A 19,337-nucleotide genomic window follows, 5' to 3' on the forward strand; every position below is an offset into this window, starting at 1 on the left:
GCATTTCCTAACTCAGGGTTTTAGGAAATGCAAATAGACGACCTCTTACACCTCAGACTTAGTGGGATTTGGGTGACTGCCCCTTTCCACTGAAACGGATGGGCGTGGCTGATGGGGTGGGGCTGGTCCTGAGCACCTCACAGCCTCAGGTGGGCTCCTTGCTTCACATGCGCTCTGTCCCCCATCTCTGTCTGTCTGTCTGTCTCTGTCTTTCTGTCCGTCTCTGTCTCTCTGTCTCTGCTCTGTCTCTGAATGTCTCTCGGTCTCCCCTCTCTGTCTGTCTCTGTTTCTCTGTCTTTCTGTCTCTCTGTGTATTTCTGTCTCTGTCTGTCTCTGTGCATCTCTGTCTCTCTGTCTTTCTGTCTGTCCCTCTGTCTGTCTGTCTCTATGTCTCTCTCCTGCATGATGCTGTTTTCAGAGGAGGTCTGTTAAACCCCCAGAGCTTTGCTGGAGGAATGAGGCAAGGAGGAAACCTCCACAAAACTGGAAGCAGCGTGCCAGTGGACGCACTTCCTAATTTCACTGCACTGAAGCACCAGCATCTCCCAGGAACTGGGCGGCCCCCAGGGGCACACCTCTGTGGCTGGAAAGTTAGAACACATTTGGGGCAAAGTGAAAACGCCGGGCCTTAAAGCTCTATAGAGACAGAATTCAATCAAACATTCTTATGGGCTTGCTTTGCTCATTTTTAAGTAAAAGAACAACGTTTTGCACAACTGTGAGAAAGCAACGATCTGTCTTCACTTGCCTCTTGGCTAAAATAAGCACAGATCATTTTAGCAAGTCAGCTTATTCTCAGGACACATTAGGGCGTGCTGCTTGAGCTCCAGCAAGTTAGAACACTGCATCCCTGCTGTGGCCCCAGGCCCCACTGAGGGGAGACCCCACTGCCTCCAGCTGCCGTCACCTGTCTCCTGGCTGGAGCCTTCATCCAGACTTCGGGGACACGACCACCTTCCCCAGCTCCCTCTGACACGCTGGGATGTCCGTGCTGCACCTTCCTGGCCGGTGCACTCGGCCCTTCCCTCCCGGGACCCCGGTCAGGGGCGCGAGGCCCGGCCCAGACTCCCTGGGGGGTCTGTCCCAGCTTCGGTCCCTCCTTCGCTCCACTCTGTCTCAGGGCCAGCTTTGGGTTACTCTGTTAACAGTGCCCGCAGAGCTTCACGGGGAAGTGTGGTACCTTTTAAGGAACGAAGTATCTTAAATTTGAGAAGTTCCTATTTTTCTCGTCCTGATGAGGGAACAAGTGGATGAGGGACCCTGAGCTTCTGAATCCCATTCCTACTCTCTCTCAGCTTGGACTTTGAGACGGGACAGGCTGTTCTGAGCTCTCTCCACCTCCGTAAATATTACTGAGACTAACGTGCCAAATAAACCTGTTCAATACCCACAGTACTCAGAGGGCCAAACACCGCCGTGCAGCGCTCGGTCAGGGCCACAGTCCTCGGGCGCTGGGGGGCTCAGTCGGTGAAGCGTCTGCCTTCGGCTCAGGTCATGATCCCAGGGTCGTGGGATCGAGTCTCGCGTCGGGCTCCCTGCTCCGCGGGGAGTCTGCTTCTTTCTCTGCCCCTGCCTAACGTTCATCCTGCCTGTGCGCTCTTACAAATAAGTAAAATCTTAAAAAAAAATAATCACAGCTCTCAGTTTCCTACTTTTTCCCTCCTTTCTTTCCTTTAATGAATTGCTAATGCTCCATAAATCAGAGAAAACAACTCGGGGCAGGGGATACATCCATCGGTGACCAAAGGTGCGTGGAGATCCCCTTTATCCTGTAGTACAAAGCCTTACCAAGTATCTTCTGAGACCCGCCTTCATGCTCACTGCTCCGCTGGCGTGACTGCGGACTGTACAGGTCAGAGTGGAAGTGTCCACCAAGGGCAGGGGTGCGGGCAGACAGGCCCCTGGAAGACACAGCCGGTTCTGCGGTGGGGTGTCAGGGCATCAGGAGGAACCAAGGCAAGGATGGGGACCCTGGAGCAGGCGAGGGGGAGCGCGGGCAGCCGTGGAGGGGCTGCTGGGCCATCTCAGGGGCTCCTTCACGTGGCCCTGTGCTCGCATGCACCTGCAGTGCTGGGTGAGGGCAGGCCCCTGACTTCTGGGTCCACTTGGTGCTGGGGTGACGCATGCACGGGGGCAGTGCTGCTAGGCATGTCACGGAAATCAGCAGCCGCCCCGGGGCCCGGGTGTTGATTGAGAAGACGGTAAGCTAGTTCAAGCAAGGACGCAAGAAGGGGTTAGCCCGCCCCCAGTCCTCTCCGTGGACTCCTGACTCCCTGGAGTAACTTCCAGGGTGGCAGTAATCACAGAGTATACAGGAGGGGGCTCGCAAGCGAATTTACAAACGGAAGGGCAAATATTGACGGTCAAACAGAATTCCTGCACATCCCACTGCAGATATTGACAGTTTTATGCACCACTTAGTGTAGCTGGCTTGGAGAGGATCGGTTCTCGAGGTCCCCAACTGCCCAGGGCTCAGATTCTTCAGGGATTCCCGCCGTGGCCTCGGGCAGACTTCTGTTTTCTGCGGCTCTGCGGGACGCCTCTTTACATTTGTCTGGCTTCTTTTTTTTTTTCTCCCCCAAGTTTTTGCGAGTCGATCAAGATAAAGACAAGGACTGCACCTTGGATTGTGGGGGCTCCTCGCAGAAGCCCCTCTGCGCGTCGGATGGCAGGACCTTCCTGTCTCGCTGCGAGTTCCAGCGCGCCAAATGCAAAGACCCTCAGCTGGAAATTGCTTATCGAGGAAACTGCAGAGGTAAGCTGGGTGCCATCAGCCGTTAACATGGAAGGCCACGTATGTTATTTTCATCTTTGCTAATTTTTTTATGTAAAAGCTCAAGGGTTTTAGGTTTGTGGGTTTTTTTTTTCAGAATGTATGAGGAAGAAGAGTAATTTCTATGAGTCTCAGGAGCAGAGGCATCTTTTAAAGTTGTTTAATGCTCTTTCCTTGGGATATTTTATCAGGACATATGTTTATCTGAGTCTTCAGAAAGGATTCTCACCAGAGTCAGTGCCGCTTCCTTCCACTCCGTCTTGTTTCTCTGCAAATGGGACGTGCACACAGCACCTGCACCGACTGTCAGTGATTTTCCTTCCCATTGATTTTACACGTGTAATTTCTGATGATCCTGATTTAAGAATCAGATTTAGATTTAACTAACATGCTTAGAGCAAAACATTGAAATACTTCCTATGTTAATGAAGGGTTTGACTCAACAAAGCACGCTGATGTTTCAAGCATGAACAGTTGCGTTCAGAAAGAGATTTACCTTCTTTTTCCTGTTATCTTAAGAGAAAAACCACACAAAGTAAAATCGCCTTTGAGAGGAGGTTCCTCTCTGTCTCGCTGTTGGCCCAGCAATCCTGCAGCAAGGCGAAACTCTGTCGGCCATAGGGGTCCGTGTCTCGGCTCCAAACTGGCCACGTTCTGAATAAACTGCTCTTCCTTCCTTCATAATACGATATATCCAAGGTGAACATGTTTGAGTCCCTTCTGCACGTGACTGAGTCGGCACCTTGCCTGCTCCTGCTGACCCTCCGGGGGAGCTCTGCCGGCAGACCCAGGCTCCCCACAGCGACCGGCACCTGCACCCATGCTGGGGCTGTGGGCTCGCCCGGGACAGGTCCGTGTCCACAGGCACCACACGTGGGTACCTGTGTGTTGCCCATAACCGATGGTCACACATTCACGAAGGCTTTCTTTCCACCATCGTGGTTGGTTCAGAGTCTAGGTATTTTAGACCCTTAGCATTTAAAGGCCACAGAGAGGCCCGAACATGAGCTGATGCGAGTGGGATGCCCTCCAGCTGGGGGATGGTGGGAAGTTCCTGTCTGTGAGGGGACAGCAGAGCACTGCACACCGAGTCCCTTCCATATCCTGTGGTCAGATGCAGCTCCCCGAGTGGGAATCACACAGAAGGAGAGTTTCCTCCTTTTCGTTAAGGGGGCCATGACCTCAGCGCTGAGGCCGAGAAGAGACACCAGGAGGGGTGGGAGACAAGGGGTTGATCTCACTATGGAGACCTGGAGTATCAGGTGTTGGAGTTCTTCCTTGGCGGGAAATGGGAAGCCATAGGAAGTTGAGGCAGAAGAGGGACAGATGTAAGCTGACTTGTGCTGAGACCGCGTCCCTCGCCATACCACGCCACCCAGCTCCTTCATGGCTGCACTGTGCCTTCGCCCGGGTGCGCGGGCTCTGGGCTCCCCCAGGGGTCGGCCGCGACGAGAGTCCTCCTGGACCTGCTCCCAGAGGGATGCCCGAGGTGAAGGAAGCAGCTGTTACCAGACGGGAAGCGTGGTTTTAATTCAGTTTCAGTAAGTTACTGAGTTTATGAAAATGCAGTGAACAAAGTATTTGATTCATACTTGAAATGGAGGCGCTGCAGTGGGGTGTCATAGCAGAGTCCAGAGACACCAGGGATCTGACGCCGCAGCCCACCGGGCGCACAGGAAGGCACTTTTTCCAACTCTGGCCCAAGCAGAAAACAGTGCATTCAAAGTAAAGAGCTGTAATTTTTGTTCAACAAAACCCATACGATTCACAAATTAAATTATACTTTTGTAGGGAAAAGTAGTTTTTAAAATGGTAAACACAGATATGAAATATCCTTCTATAGGAAAATTCAATAAAAGTTGAGATAATTCAGATTAGTAGCCTTTGAAATTATTTCACTGAATTATATACACTTGTATATACCATCCACAATAGAAACTATCTTGAACGGTCACATGTAGAGGCAGCAAAAGCTGGATTCTTGGTGTAGCCAGGTTCGCTCTGCCTTTCTTTGTGGGATGGAAGAAAGCAGAACATACCTTTAAAACAAGATTTTTGTAAATGAAAAATGATTTTTTTCTCCTTAAATATCCATTCCCACTTGTAGAAAACAGAATGTAATTTATCAAATCCCATCCACCTGGGTCTCCAGCGTTCTGAACCCTATTTTGTCCTTGTACCTGTTGTCTCAGCGGCCGTTAGGTTTCCGTAAACTGTATGCTGTTTCTGATTCCTTGGGAGAAAACTTGAGTGAAAAACCTCAGATACACCTGATGGAGATACAGACACACACGAAATCTTCGTTCACTCAAGCAAACAATCGATACTCTTGAGGCAGCTTTATTCTGTGTGATTCTAAAGTTAAATCATTGCTTAGCACCAGCCTGAGATTTTCCAATAGATTCTGAAGTTACTCAGCGTGGGCGTGCCTCAGAGACACGGTGGGCTGGACTCCCCACCACTGCAGCGCAGTGAGTATCCCAATAAAACGAGGCCAATCAAAGTTTTGGTATATCCCAGTGCACACATGAGGTCTGTCTACACTGTCCTGCAGTCTACTAAGTGTGTAAAAGCATTTTGTCTAAGTAAACAACATGCATACCTTACTTACAAAATATTGCTAAAAAATGACAACCCTTATCTGAGCTTTCAGTAATTTGTAATCACTGAGCACAGATCACCAAACAAATACAATAATAATGAAAAGGTTTGAAATATTGTGAGAAGCACGGAAATGTGACTCAGAGATAGGAAGTGAACAAATGCTGTTGGAAACATGGTGCTGGCTGACTTCCGGATGCTGGTTTGCCACTAGCCTTCGGTTGGCAGAGTATCTGCCTGATAAAGGGAAATGAGGTATGCCTGCAGTAGTACATTTGGTAAACTAACGTTCCTTGTTATGAATGGCTCCCTGGTTGAGCATGAGTGGACTTCACCTGTTACGTGACCTCCAGGCTCTCTCCCTGCCTTTGATTGACTTCTAGTTCCTAGGCACTCAGGGACTCTGTAAGAACCTTCAGTTCACGATGACATCATCTAGACTGTGGATGGCCTCCTCCATGCTCTAAAATGGCCCGTGTGAGACTCTCCAGAACCCCAGATGTTCCCACCACCCGGCTCTCCTCTGACGATCTCTCACTTGGGTTTCAGGAACCTGCAGTGACCAGACAGCTTGCACCTCATGAGACAAAGTGACACAAGAGGTCCCCTGGGCCCAGAGGGCAGCTCCATCATGGGGGCCATGAAAACAGGTCCCCCAAAGCCTCCAAAACTGCACCCCCTAACACTAGAAATTTGTTTACTGTGTCCTCAACAAAGACTGAGTTAGCCCAGATATCTGGAGATGAAATATTCTTTGAAGAAGCAATATTTAAACCGAAGGACTTCTCTCATCAGAAACCACCATTCCTGATTTGTTCTACTTTGCTTTTCAACACAGACCACTCTTGGAGTTCTCACACATTTTACTAAGAAGGACAGTGTGCCTGGACAGTTGTCTGGGGATTAAAATGATTTGTATTTTTCTGGATATGTCTCCTGAGGCAAGGGAAACAAAAGCAAAAATAAACTACTAGGATTTCATCAAAGTAAAAGGCTTCCCTATACAGTGAAGGAAACCATCAATAAAACTAAAAGGCAACCTACTGAATGGGAGAAGATATTTGCAAATGACATATCCAATAAGGGATTAGTATCCAAATATGTAAAGAACTTCTACAACTCAATACCCAAACCCCCAAATAACCCAATTAAAAATGGACAGAAGACATGAGCAGATATTTCTCCAAAAAAGACATCCAGATGGCCAACAGACACATGAACAGATGCTAAACATGAGTGATCATCAGCTAAATACAAATCAAAACCACAATGAGATATCATCTCATGCTGGTCAGAATGGCTAAAATTAACAACACACGGAATGAGAGGTGTTGCCAAGGATGCGAAAAAAGGGAAACCCTCTTGCACTGTTGGTGGGGAATGCAAGCTGGTGCATCCACTCTGGAAAACAGTATGGAGATTCCTCAAAAAGTTAAAAATAGAACTACCCTATGATCTAGCAATTACAGTACTAGGTATTTACCCCAAAAATACAAAAACACTAATTTGAAGGGATACATGCACCCCGATGTTTATAACAGCAATGTCCACAATAGTCAAATTATGGAAGCAGCCCAAGTGTCCATTGACTGATGAATGGATAAAGAAGTGATATATATTAATATATATATTGGAATGGAATATTACTCAGACATAAAAATGAATGAAATCTTGTCATTTGCAATGACATGGATGGATGTAGAAGGTATTATGCTAAGCGATGTAAGTCAGTCAGAGAAAGACAAATACCACATGATCTCACTCATGTGTGGAATTTAAGAAATTAGACAAATGAGCAAAGTAAAAAATGAGAAAGTCAAACCAAGAAGCAGACTCGTAACTCTAGAGAACACACTGCTGGTGACCAGAGGGGGGTGGGGGCAATAGTGGATGAGGATTAGGGTGACTTACCCTGATGAGCACTGAGTAATGTGCAGAATTGGTGAATCATTAGATTGTCCGCCTGTAACTGCCTGTTAACTGTCCTGGAATTTAAAGAAATGATTTTCAGTGGGCCTCAGCATGGAAGCAGCAGGATCACGGCTTCAAAGTGGCATCCATGTAAGGACTTCTCTTCCTTTCTATTCTGTGTCTAGTTTGTGTGTCCTTATTCTAAACACATCAATCTGAGAAAAATTCGGATGCCTTGATTGTAGTTTTGCACCTCAGTTATCTGTGCTGAGACTAGAGAAGTGATTTAAGAATAAATTCAAATATCCGATGTTCTAGTCTTCAGAGAAGGTTCTAGAAGCAATCACCCAGGCTGGCATCGCTTGTGGCAACGTGCTGTGGGGGTGGTGGTAACATTTGAGTTAATGTTCCTTTCTCCGCTATGTTCCTTTAGACAACCGCAATGAGCTGTTGTCTTGGAAGGCCATGAGGAAGTGCCAGGTGAGGCCTCTGCATTAGCGCTCGCACTGTGGGCACCGTGCTGGGTCAGGTAGACCAAGGCCAGAGGACCCCGTCCTCTCTGGGTGGAAACCCGACTCAGAGCTTGGCTGTGCCCGCTGTGGGGTCCACGCTGGATTGCTTCTTGATAACGTCCTTGTTTGCTCCTTTGTGTTTGGACCCAGCCTACTTGCTCTGGCTAATTCTCCTGGTTGGGATTCTCATTCAGCTCACTGAACAAATGTCGTCCCATAAATTTGTGACACAGAAAATGTGTGAAGGGAAGTGGGTAGAACTAAAACTCACCTCACAAAAGCTGGTTCAATTAAATCAAAAGGGTAAAAATAAAAAGAATGTACAGATGCCCATAGATTTCAAAAATCATGTTTACTTGGTGCTTCAGCGAACAAGGGTAGCAAATAGTAAAGTTACTTTAGAGGGACATTGTTAGCCACATGTTTATTTTAAAAATAACTGGGTGGGGCGCCTGGGTGGCTCAGTTGGCTAAGCGTCTGACTCTTGAGCTCAGCTCAGTTCTGGATCTCAGGGTCGTGAGATCGAGCCCTGCTTTGGGTTCTGTGCTGGGTGCAGAGCCTACATAATAAACAAAATAAAGTATCAGGGCATCGTGCACCACTGCTGTGGTGGATTCAGGGCACAGGGCAGGGGCTCTGAAGCCTCCCCTTACAGCCCTCATCTTGCGAGTGACATGAATTTGTGCCACACGGGAGGCGCCCTGAAAACGGGCTTCCAGTCCACAATCTGACGTTTCCTGCACAAGCACCTTCTGCCTGGATCCTGGCTCATGGAAGGAGCTGGCCCTCTTCCGAGGATGGGCTCCTTTGCATTGACTGGCATATTTTGCTAGCCGCTTACCAACCATGTCCCGACGTCCAGCAGGCAACACCCCGAGCCTGTCCAGGTGCCAATGGGGAGGAAGTGGTTCCTGGGGATGGGAGGAGGTAAAGTGAGCCGGGTTGCAGATGGGGCCCAGAGACAGGGATCCTGCGGCCGCAGGGCAGATCAGGCTGTGACCCTCCTCTGTCCTCTATGGGCACAAATACGGCAGATTCGATGACACAGCCAGGTCAAAAGCTTGCTTCCCTGAGTGGGAAGGAGGGAGCACAGGACCAAATGTCCCCTTACAGCACTTCATGTGATACCGATAAACATCTGGATTTTTCCTCTAAATTATTCCTGATGTTGGAATAAGCTAGTGCACAGCAGTGTCAATTTGACAAATGGGAAACTGCATGTTTTGAGGGCATTTTCATGGTCTGTGGGTGGAGGGTGACAGTCCTATAGGCCTGTCTGTTTTTTTTTTAAGACTTTATTTATGTGAGAGAAAATGAGAGAGAAAGCATGGGAGGGGGGAGGGTCAGAGGGAGAAGCAGACTCCCCGCCGAGCAGGGAGCCCGATGCGGGACTCGATCCGGGACTCCGGGATCATGACCTGAGCCGAAGGCAGTCGCTCAACCGACTGAGCCACCCAGGCGCCCTAGGCCTGTCTATTTTGAATATACTAGTTTGAAAACAACCATTAAAATATTTTAGTCCATAGTTAATTAAGTTAGATAAAAATATTTTATGAATTGGATGTTATGATCTAACTATTGACCTTGAATAGAAATGCAGTGGTTTACGCTGATAGATTTTTCTTAGAAATCTGTGGAGTTTGTGTTTTCAGAACTTAGCAAACACATTAATACTTTTCTTTTGATCTGAGACCAATGAAGCTGTCTTTCTTTTCAACAAAATTTCTGGCATTGAGTAAAAAAACCAAAAAAAAAAAAAAAAAAAAGGAAGGAGAACAGTTAAGTGCCAGGAGGCATTGGAACTACTTTGAGATTTCTGGAAACAAAGTGATCACGGATATCTGTCAGAAACAGCCGTCTTGGGGATTCCCAGGAGCATCGTTACAAAATGCTCCTGATTTCCCTCCCCTAGTTTCCTGCCAGCGTCTTGTGGTCCCTGTTGTGACCACCTGAGCAAGGCTGCAGTCTCCGTGAGCCACACAAGCCCCCACCCCCCAAGTGGCCCCCTGGCTGTGGTGAGCACACGGCGAGCGCACGGCGAGTCCCCGGCGGGCCCTCAGTGAGCTACGGTGAACACGTGGTGAGCCCCTGGCGAGCCCACAGCACTTGGGCCAGGACACGCAGTGTCAGCTTGGAGGCAGATTGTGTCCTAACAACGGGGACAGATGAGTGGTTCTTATTCATAATAACTGCTAGGTTTGATGAGTTTCAGCGTCTTGTTCTTTCCCTTCGAGAGCCCTGAGTGACACATACGTGGTTTTCTCCAGATAAACCATGATCACTAGTGTAGAAGGCTGAACATGTGTCATCCCTGAAATCAGCCAGGCTTTCGAGTGGGGTTTCTGTGTGTCACCCCTCATTGGTTTGGGTGTTGCCATCTCTAAATGTCCTGTTTTTACATTAATTTTATTAAAAATGTGGTGTATGCCCAGCAGCAATAAGTGCCCTGCAGCCTCTGCCTCCTCGTTTCTCCTCTCTCCTGGTTCACTGGGTGCTCAGAGCCCAGCACTGCTGGGTTGGGGTCAGGGAGGGGCGGCGCCAGCGCCGGCACCTGCAGGCTTCCCAGCGCTCTGCAGCCCACTCCAGTGCGAGAATCACAGACCCGTGTGAGGGGTGCTGAACCGGGGCACCTGCCAGTTTCTCTCACCAACTGGCCAGGGTCTGCACCAGCCTTCTCATCTCTAAAACAGGTGAACACAAAGAATTTCTCCTAACAAGTCTTGATTTACGTGTGGAGAGTCAAGAAACAGGCTGGGAAGCTCCCTCGCCTGCCATTCTCTTAGGCCTCTGGTGGCATTATCTTTGGGAAGCTGGAGCAACCTGGGTGTCTCCCATGGCTTCACCAGGAACTTTGTGAACCCACAGAAAGCGTCGGTATCAGGGTGTGTTTTGGTTACTATAAATCAATTGTTAGCCTGCTGTTATTTTCTTCATTAAAACAGATATTTCCGTAAAAGAAGTCTATGCAGGATATAGGCGTGTGTGTGTGCATGAATATCCCTTTGTGTGTGTATATGTGCGCACATCTGTGTGTGCATCTGTGCATGTATATCTCCATGTGCACATGTGTGTATGTATGTACACGGGTACCTGTGTGCATACATGTGTGTGCACACACATATCTCTGTGCACATGTATCTTATATGTGCGTGTGCATGTGTATCTGTGTGTACGTGTGCACATGTGTGTATCTCTGTGTACGTGTGCACATGTGTGTATGTAAGCATGTGCACATGTGTATCTTATGTGTGTGCATACGTGTTTGTGCGCATGCATGCATGTGTGTGCGCACATGCGTGCATGTAGCCACGTGCATGTGTGTATCTGTGTGTGCGTGCACTCCATGTGCACCTGTGTGTAGTGACTCTTCTGTCCGGTCTTTAGGCTGGGTCCTTGTCAGTGCTACCTGCCGCGTCTAAGCTACACCTCTTCCTGCCCACAGCGGGCTTTCTGAGATAGCCGCGACATAAGGTGGTGTTCGAGGACTTTTTAATCATATCTGTGTTTGTCTCTTGCTGAAACCCTACACAAATCATGTTTGCCTTAACTCCTTTATGGTGTTCTAATAAGTATGGTGTTAGAAATGTCCTTCCTATGGACTAAAGTTGACACGACAAGAGGTAGTACCATCACTTTCACGTTCAAGCTGCAATCAGAAACACAACAGAACTTTTTGGAATGTTACGTGAAAAAAAATCTTCCCTCTGCTTTAGCAATACCTACGTTCTCAGCGTGTTAGTTCATCAGCAGAGCCAGGAGAATCTCAGCACAGTGTCGGCCTGTCTGTCCTGGGAAGGTTGCACTCACTTGGTTAAAGGAGAGTTGGTGACAGTTTTGCAGGGGTCTGTTTCGATGCCTGGATGCTCATGGTTATCAATTACCGTACAGATGGTTGTCATCAGTCGTTTCCTGTATAAATGTTATAAAACCTGTCTGAATAATATATTCTTGCAAGAGTTTGCATGGTATCTAATTTTTTTCCTGTATGACTTGGCAAGCCCAATCATGGACTAAAGGTTTTCCTATTTTAATTTGTTTCTGTCCCTCTGCATTTAAACTGATAATAGTCATTTAAAAAGGAAGCACTGTTCCTTTCCCCTCTAGCCCTGGAGTGCTACAGTCAAGGGATGGCTCTGGTGGACGTATGGCCCTGCTGTCCTCACTGCCCGGAGGCGGAGGGTGGATGGGTCACCTTGCCCATTCTGCTGGCCTTTTATCGCAGCACAGCCACCTATATTAGGGAGAGAAAGAATGTTCTCTTTATGCAGAGATTTGCAGCACAGAATCCTTAATTTTTCTCACAGTCTGGCCTTCAAAATTTTGGGTGGGTAAAATATTACAACCTTTGAAACACAGTGTCTGCCTTCACTGGATGCCAATACAAATAAAAGGCATGTCACGCATAGGACCAGCATTTCTGTGGCCACCGCCCCAGGAGAGTGTGTCTCCTTTGTCTGGTAGCCTCTGCTCGTCCAGCTCTCCCATTCTGAGGCCGGCCCTGTCCGTGCTGGCCTGCGCTGGGCCGCGAGCACGCAGCAGCGAGCACAGTCTGGACCTCAGCACACAGCACCAGGCTCAAAGTCAGAACCATGTGGTAGCCATTCCAGACCGAGTCACCACCCAGAAAAACATCCAGTCTTGCCTCTCATCTCGCTGTGCTTACTACTGAGATTTCTGTAAAGAAGGGCATTTGATTTAGCCCGAGTGGGTATATGTTAGCCGTGTAAGTGTTTAAAGTGACGTTAAGGATGCAGGGGAGAGTGTCAACCACCCAGGATCACTACGGGACACGGCACCTACAGTGAACTGCTTGATAAAACGGTAGATCTCGTGTGGAGTGTTCTGACTGCAATATAGCAAGTAACAAACTAAAGAGAATGGGAGGTATTACTAATTTTGAGTGAAATTCCTGGTGTTTTTGCATATTTCAGTAGAATTGCTCTGGTGGGCTGCTGACCCTTCTCAATGGTAAAGACCCTGATTTAGAATATCTAGAGTCAGGAGCACAGGCAGGAGGTGGAGGCAGACGGCACCTTGATTTTCGAGGGACGGCTGACACAGACCCCACAGTTTAGTGCCGCAGGCTTTGCCTCCTGTGAGTAACGTGCCGGACAAAAACAGAATTTAATCTTCCATCAGAGATGAGAGCTGCCTGTTTGAGGACTAGCTGATCAGAAGTAAGTGGAGAGTCTTTGAAGGAAGACATCCAAGCCAGGAACAAGGTCCACGAGTTGTTTGGAAAATTTATGCTATTTTGGCATGTTCCATGATAGCTCAAATATTAGAAGTGATTTGTAATTCCATCTGTACCCTGGTAGAGACCTTGCAAGCTGGAAGTCATATCACTTTTCCTTTTAGACAGTCAAACCACAGGCTATACTAAAAAAATGACAGAAGTCTAGCAAAGCAGTGATTTGTCCTCAGCTAAAACACAGAGTGCACTAAAACCACATGTTGCCAAGTGCTGGCTGTCCAGGCCAAACCGTAGATGAGGGCCTGAGCACTGCGCCTGGATGAAAGGCTGTTTTCTGCAGTGTGCGGAACAGCCTGCAACCCAGGGTCCCACCGAAGCCCAGGACGAGTCTGTTCAGCGGCAGAGTCTATATTCAGCACACGGATGCCGCTGGAGCTGTGGCCGTGGCCCAGGTCCCCGGAGTGGGTGCCCAGATAGCATGCTGTCTGACCCAGCAGTTTCAACTACCAGGCAATCAAAAGTCACCATCTAAAGATCTTGGCCAGTGGACACGTTTGAAGAAGTATCTCTCAGAGTCCAGAGGGCCTTTAAGATCTCGACAACTTGTTATTTAAATCTGGAAACACTTTAGAAAAACTGGGAAAGCTATTCTTTTCAAGTCTGAAAGCTCCGATGAGAGACATCGTATGGCAGCCGAGGAAGGGAACATGAGCTTGTGGAGGCGTCCTGGGGCGCGTGGCCGTGGACGACGCATGTGGGTGTGCTCTGCTGCATCCTCTGTGCCGGTGTGCTGGGGGCTCGCACCTCGGCGCCGTCACTGGACAAAGGGCGCTCTCAGCAGGAATTACGACACCTTCTGGTCCCAGAGCTTGGACACAGGCTGCTGCAGGCTGTGGGGATGACAGAGAGGACTCACTCCGAGGCTGGCGAGTCCCTCGCGCACACACGTCTCTGTGTTTGGTTTGAGGGTCTGTCTCCAAACTCCCAGAGTCCAGAGAGAGAGTAGACACACTCCAGTGTGTTTAGGCTCTCCCTTTTTTGTGAACTTATTGGGACCCAGGTGATCACTCCTTGAGGAGCAGGAGGAACGTGGCACTTTTTATTGAATTATGTTATAGTGATGTTAACACAAAAGCCCGAAAATATGGGACAGAGTGGAGGGAGGGCTAAGGATGTTAGACTTTTTATCTGACTTACTGTCAGATTTTCCACTTGCAGTTTGGGGGGGGCAGGACCTCAGTATGGCTTTGAGACCCTGGGGCAGCGTGACAGACGGGAGGGCCGCTGTCCTTTCCTGGCCGAGGCGGTCTTCAGACCTCGCGGCTGAGGGCCACGGTGTCGGCTCTGGTCTTAGCGGGGCTTCTAGACCTGGCGCAGTGTGTCCTGGAGCTGGTGTGCTCACACACCTCCTCGGACCCACAGACGCCTGTCTGCAGCTGGCTGGACCACAGGGGCACGTCTTCGCCTTCGGGCAGCCAAGTCCACCTTGTACGGGATGATCTCTGAGCCTCGGTGTCTGCTCATGAAGAGCAGAGAACACCCCGCTCTTCTTACTGTGCAGGCCTGTGGTCCTTCCTCGGGGGACCCTCCGCCCTGCCCCCCACCGGCCGCGGTGACTCATGCATCTGCATCTCCCGGTTGTGTGACACCTCTGCTCTTCTGCTTGGCTCCTTCCTGCAGATGTGTCCAGGTGTGTGGCCGAGAGGAAGTACACCCAGGAGCAGGCCCGCAAGGAGTTGCAGCAGGTGTTCATCCCGGAATGCAACGATGACGGCACCTACAGCCAGGTGACCAGCTCGCCCTGCAGCTTCTGCACCTGAGCAGCAGGGGCGGGGGCTGTGGGAAGGAGGGCCCGGGGCTCCAGGGGGACAACTCACTGCCCATGTTGGAAGTGAGTGAATGACAGGGCTGACTTTCACGGACAGTTGTGCGAGCCAATTCACTCACACCTTTCTGGGTGCAGGTGTCTCTGTTGGGGCCATGCTGTCCACCTGTGTCACTCACTGTGTGCTGGTCTGGCACAGCTCCCTCCGTGAGGTGGATCAGCCCCTGTGCACCCAGCTCATCTCTGAGGATCCAGTCTCAGTTTAATTCTGAGGGTGGAGCCCCTGCTGGAAGGATGCTGGGGATACCCTGGGGGCAAAGGGATGCCTGAGAGATGGGGTGGGGGATGGGGATGCCAGGGATACCCCTGGGGGGTGGGAGGGATGCCCGGGGAGACCCCAGGGGGCGGGAGGGATGCCTGAGAGACCCCGGGGGGTGGGAGGGATGCCAGGGACACCCTGGGGGGCAGAGGGATGCCTGAGAGACCCCGGGGAGGGGCGGGAGGGATGCCGGGGAGACCCTGGGGTGGGGGCAGAGCAGGAGGGATGCCGTCCCCTCTCCTCACATCTGCCGCGGTGCCGCGGGGAGCAGCTGAGCATGTCCCTGGACGCCCTGGGGCCCAGCTGCCCAGCGGTGACATGCGGTGTGGCTGCAGCTCGGACGGACGGGCGTCCCCCACAGCTGAGCAGCTGCCCCAGGCCGCGGTCACCGTGGCGTGCTCGCTGACGCCCCGGGGCGCAGGGCCAGCCCGTCCTTCGCCGAGCAGACGCCGCGAGGGGAGAGGCACGCGTCCTAGCGGTGCTGACCCCCCCTGTCCCGCCGTCCCCAGGTGCAGTGTCACAGCTACACCGGATACTGCTGGTGCGTCACGCCCAACGGGAGGCCCGTCAGCGGCACGGCTGTGGCCCACAAGACGCCCCGGTGCCCGGGTAGGTCCGCGAGGGTGCGGCCGAGCCTTCTACGGAGCCCTGTCCCCTGTCATTCGGGTCACCCGCCTGTGTCTGCGCACAATTCCAAAGAAATCCAGTGTAGGTGGTTGCGAGGAGTCACAGGAACTGGGTTTCTGTCGTGGGACAAAGCCTAAAATATGGTGAAAACTGTTTCTAAGACAGTTTTACCAGTGGCAGATCTTGTCTGAACTCTGATAGGTTCTTTGATTCAGAATTCTGAGTTTTTTAGGAATGACCACAAGGACTGTAGTCAGCAGTGGAAACCACCACATGTTTTCTTTGGCACAAAAAAAAAAAAAAAAAGAAAGAAAGAAAAAGAAAAGTTCTGGTTTTATATGTATATGTTTGCAAAGAAGAATAGGATCATTCTCTGTAAGTCCGTTTCCAGATGGTTTATTTGTGTTATTACTCCTAAGAGGGCCTGATACACGAAGGCGTTACCGCCAGGAGTACAACCTATGAAATAGTCTGTTTTCCTTTAACATTTTACCAAAAATGATATAAATGATTCTGGTCATCTTTCCTGGAGAATGTTTTACAGCCTGAGTCGTGATTAATTGGCGGGGCTCGGGGGCGGGGGGATTATCAGACCGTCTCTGAAGGGATTCATGATCTTTGCATCAAGGTTCCTAGATTGGACTTGAGTTAAACTGTCGAAACAGCTATGATGATAATGAAGCACAAAGCATGTTCCTGATTTTTCATGTAAAATGTTGAAACATTTGCATTTAGGATTTACTTTTAGACTTATTTTTTTTTAAAGGTCAGACATCTTGTAATTAGGAATTCTGTCCATGATTCAGACGTTTACACCAGGAGCCAAGGCACAGGGCAGAACTCATAACTGTTTCAGCATGATGACATCTGTAATTAACAGTAACATGAAACCTAATATTTCCAGTGACTGGTCATCACTTAAAAGCCACGGGGTGTGCATCATGTGAAATTAAAATATATTTGTTTTAAAAAAAAACTCTTTGGTTATCCAAGAGCTAAAAATTGCTGACAAATATTTTTAGTGAGCTAACATTTGCACCTAATAATTCTTTTATGAACTCATTGAGTAAATGAAAGAAAGAGGAAAATGAACACACACAGTTTGCCTCTCTGTGTGTCCCCCACTCTGGGAGATACTGTCATATACGCATTTTATTTCGGGTGTGCGGCACCACTAGGCACCCAGCTTTATTTTACGAAGGAGAAAGCCGGGGGGATGCCCGTGTCTGTGATTTTAGTGATACTGTTAGAAAATTAAGTTGTGTCTGAAAGATCTTTATTGGAAAGCCATGTACAAAATTGGCTGAATTTCTTACATTCTCCAAATAGTACTTTGTTTTTGGAATCAAACCACTGTACTGTCCACTTACACATTTTTTTTCAACCAGGTACTAGAAATTATAATTATAGAAATTATAATTTGACTATATAGAAATGCTGCAGTCCATGTGGACTTTCTGGTCCACGTGATGGATTATGGAAAACAGTGTGCTTAAAAGTCTGGTATTTCTTGTGTGGGGACTGTGGGCAAGGCTCAGTGGGTCAGGTCAGACTTGTGGTGAAGGTTGGGGGCTCTGCTCTCAGACTTGCTGTCTGCAAGTGAGCATCTCTTTTCAGTTCTGGGCTGCAGTTCGGGGCTGGGTCACCTCTCAGCTGCTCATACTATGGGCACGCTCTGTAACTTCCAGTGCACTATGGAAAAGTTCTCCTAACCCCCTGCTGCATTATGCTTTTATTCTGCAGGAATGTGGGTGTAGGAGAGCAGGTGCCTGTGCTCAGAAACTCTGCAGAGTTTGGGGAATTGTTGAGAATGTCTGAGGCCGGGGAGTTTCGGGACGAGTACGCTCACACATGCGTGCATGATGCACACACAAACTCATAGTGCTCAGTCACACCCACACCCACACACAGTCTCTCTCTCTCTCTCTCTCACACACACACACACACACACACACACACACGCAAGAACACTTTATGCCAAACTTTTGCATAATATACTTTAACTTCTTCCCAGATGTTGACAGAGCCTCACAAATAACAGAGCAAAGCAGGGCGATAGGGCATGACTCTGCATGGGATCGTGATGCTGACGTCACAACAGAGGGTCACATTTTTCATCTGCAAAGAGCCAGGCACTTGTTCTTTAGGTACATCCTCGTCTCTTCACTGGTAAATGAGAGGGTGCGTCCTATGGCTAGTGCACATTATCCACTCGCTGTAAACGATGGGAGTGGTTTTCATCCGTTTTATTAAAATCAGGTAAGCCTCGGGGTTCAACAATTATCTTTTGCCCTGGAGTTCACACCAAGCTTACCCTATAAATACATGCTATAAAAATGTGACAAGAGATTTAAAATGTGGCTATAAATATCACTTAGAACATGCACGTGTGTGTTTATTATGAACATGTGCAAACACACGGTGAGGCAAGCCATGGGGAGGAAAGCAGACATCCACATGTTAGCGAGGTGTCCGATCTCCTGCCCCCAAATCCTCCACCTTCTTGCTTCTCCCAGAAGGCCCTTCAAAAGGGGAAGTATTCCTTTATTCCATAATTATGTATTCTTAAGCCATTAATACAAAATACCCAAATTCCTACTAATTGATAAGGACAATGAGATGAGACACTCTAGCAGAAAAATGGTCAAAACTCCTGGACAGAGTTTTGTAAAGGAGGAAAACCTAATGACCCGTAAACACAGGAGAAAGTGTGTAGGCTCATTAGTACCAGGGAAATGCAAATTAACTTTGCAGTGAGATTTCCCCTCCACACAACCCCCCACCCTGATTAGCAGCAATGAAAAAGTGATGTGTGATGTGCTGGTGAGGACACGGATGCACAGACCCTCCCCCGCTGGGGGCGCTGCGGGTGCAGAATCCACTTGCCCCCCACACGTGGGTGACGGGATGTGGCGTGGCTCCGGGGACGTGCACTCATATTTGCAGCAGGAGACAGGCACGGAACGTCCAGAGCCACAAAGACAGTGAGGAAGGGGTTCTGGTAGGATCAGGTCAGCGGTTGCAGGTGGGAAGGGAGCATTTTGACTGGAGAGGGGTTGGCGCATGGCGACTCCTGCCCCGGAAGCTTCTTCTCTGGATCTTTGACAATAGTTTATGGGTGGAGTGCATGTCTGTGCATGTCTATGGGTAGGAGTGCAGAAGTCCACAGATTTAAAGAGGTTTAAAGAGTTAAAAATGCAGATGTCCCTGGAGGAAGTAGCACGCTGACTTGAATCCTTCCCAAAGTTATACATCAACCTGAAGGTTTGGATGGAGGGAAAGGGACAGAGAAGAAAGGACGCGCTGTGGCTTCATGGGAGGGACAGGGTGGAGGAGGCCTAGGTGAGGATTTGGGGGTGACCGATGTTCCCGTCTGCTGTTGGCCATGTTCTGGAGGAGCGGGGGTGGTGGCTTGCTGTCCCCTGCCAGTGCCACCGCCCCTGCCCACGCGCGAGGGGACCCGCCAGCCGTCAGGTGTCACGTCGCCCGGATAGGAAGTGCTATTACCTTGCAGTTAACGGGTGGGGACTCTGCCCAAGGCCTCCGTGCTTGTAACGGAGGTCACAGAGCTAGGG

The 19,337-nt window shown here is 49.4% G+C and overlaps 1 protein-coding gene across 4 annotated transcripts in view; it reads left to right on the top strand.

The window, feature by feature from the left end:
* Positions 1-19,337, top strand: part of SMOC2 (SPARC related modular calcium binding 2) — a 153,393-nt gene that overhangs the window by 44,883 nt on the left and 89,173 nt on the right. For all 4 annotated transcript variants that reach the window (XM_073894238.1, XM_073894239.1, XM_025866465.2 and 1 more), the window contains exons 2-4: positions 2,584-2,755; positions 14,672-14,778; positions 15,645-15,744. In XM_073894238.1, the coding sequence (XP_073750339.1) occupies positions 2,584-2,755; positions 14,672-14,778; positions 15,645-15,744 (379 nt within the window). The remainder of the gene's footprint in view (positions 1-2,583; positions 2,756-14,671; positions 14,779-15,644; positions 15,745-19,337) is intronic.

This window comes from Callorhinus ursinus, unplaced genomic scaffold (assembly GCF_003265705.2).
Source record: "Callorhinus ursinus isolate GAN/ISIS: 27379988/994484 unplaced genomic scaffold, GSC_fseal_2.0 scaffold6, whole genome shotgun sequence".
Classification (NCBI taxonomy): Eukaryota; Metazoa; Chordata; class Mammalia; order Carnivora; family Otariidae; genus Callorhinus; species Callorhinus ursinus.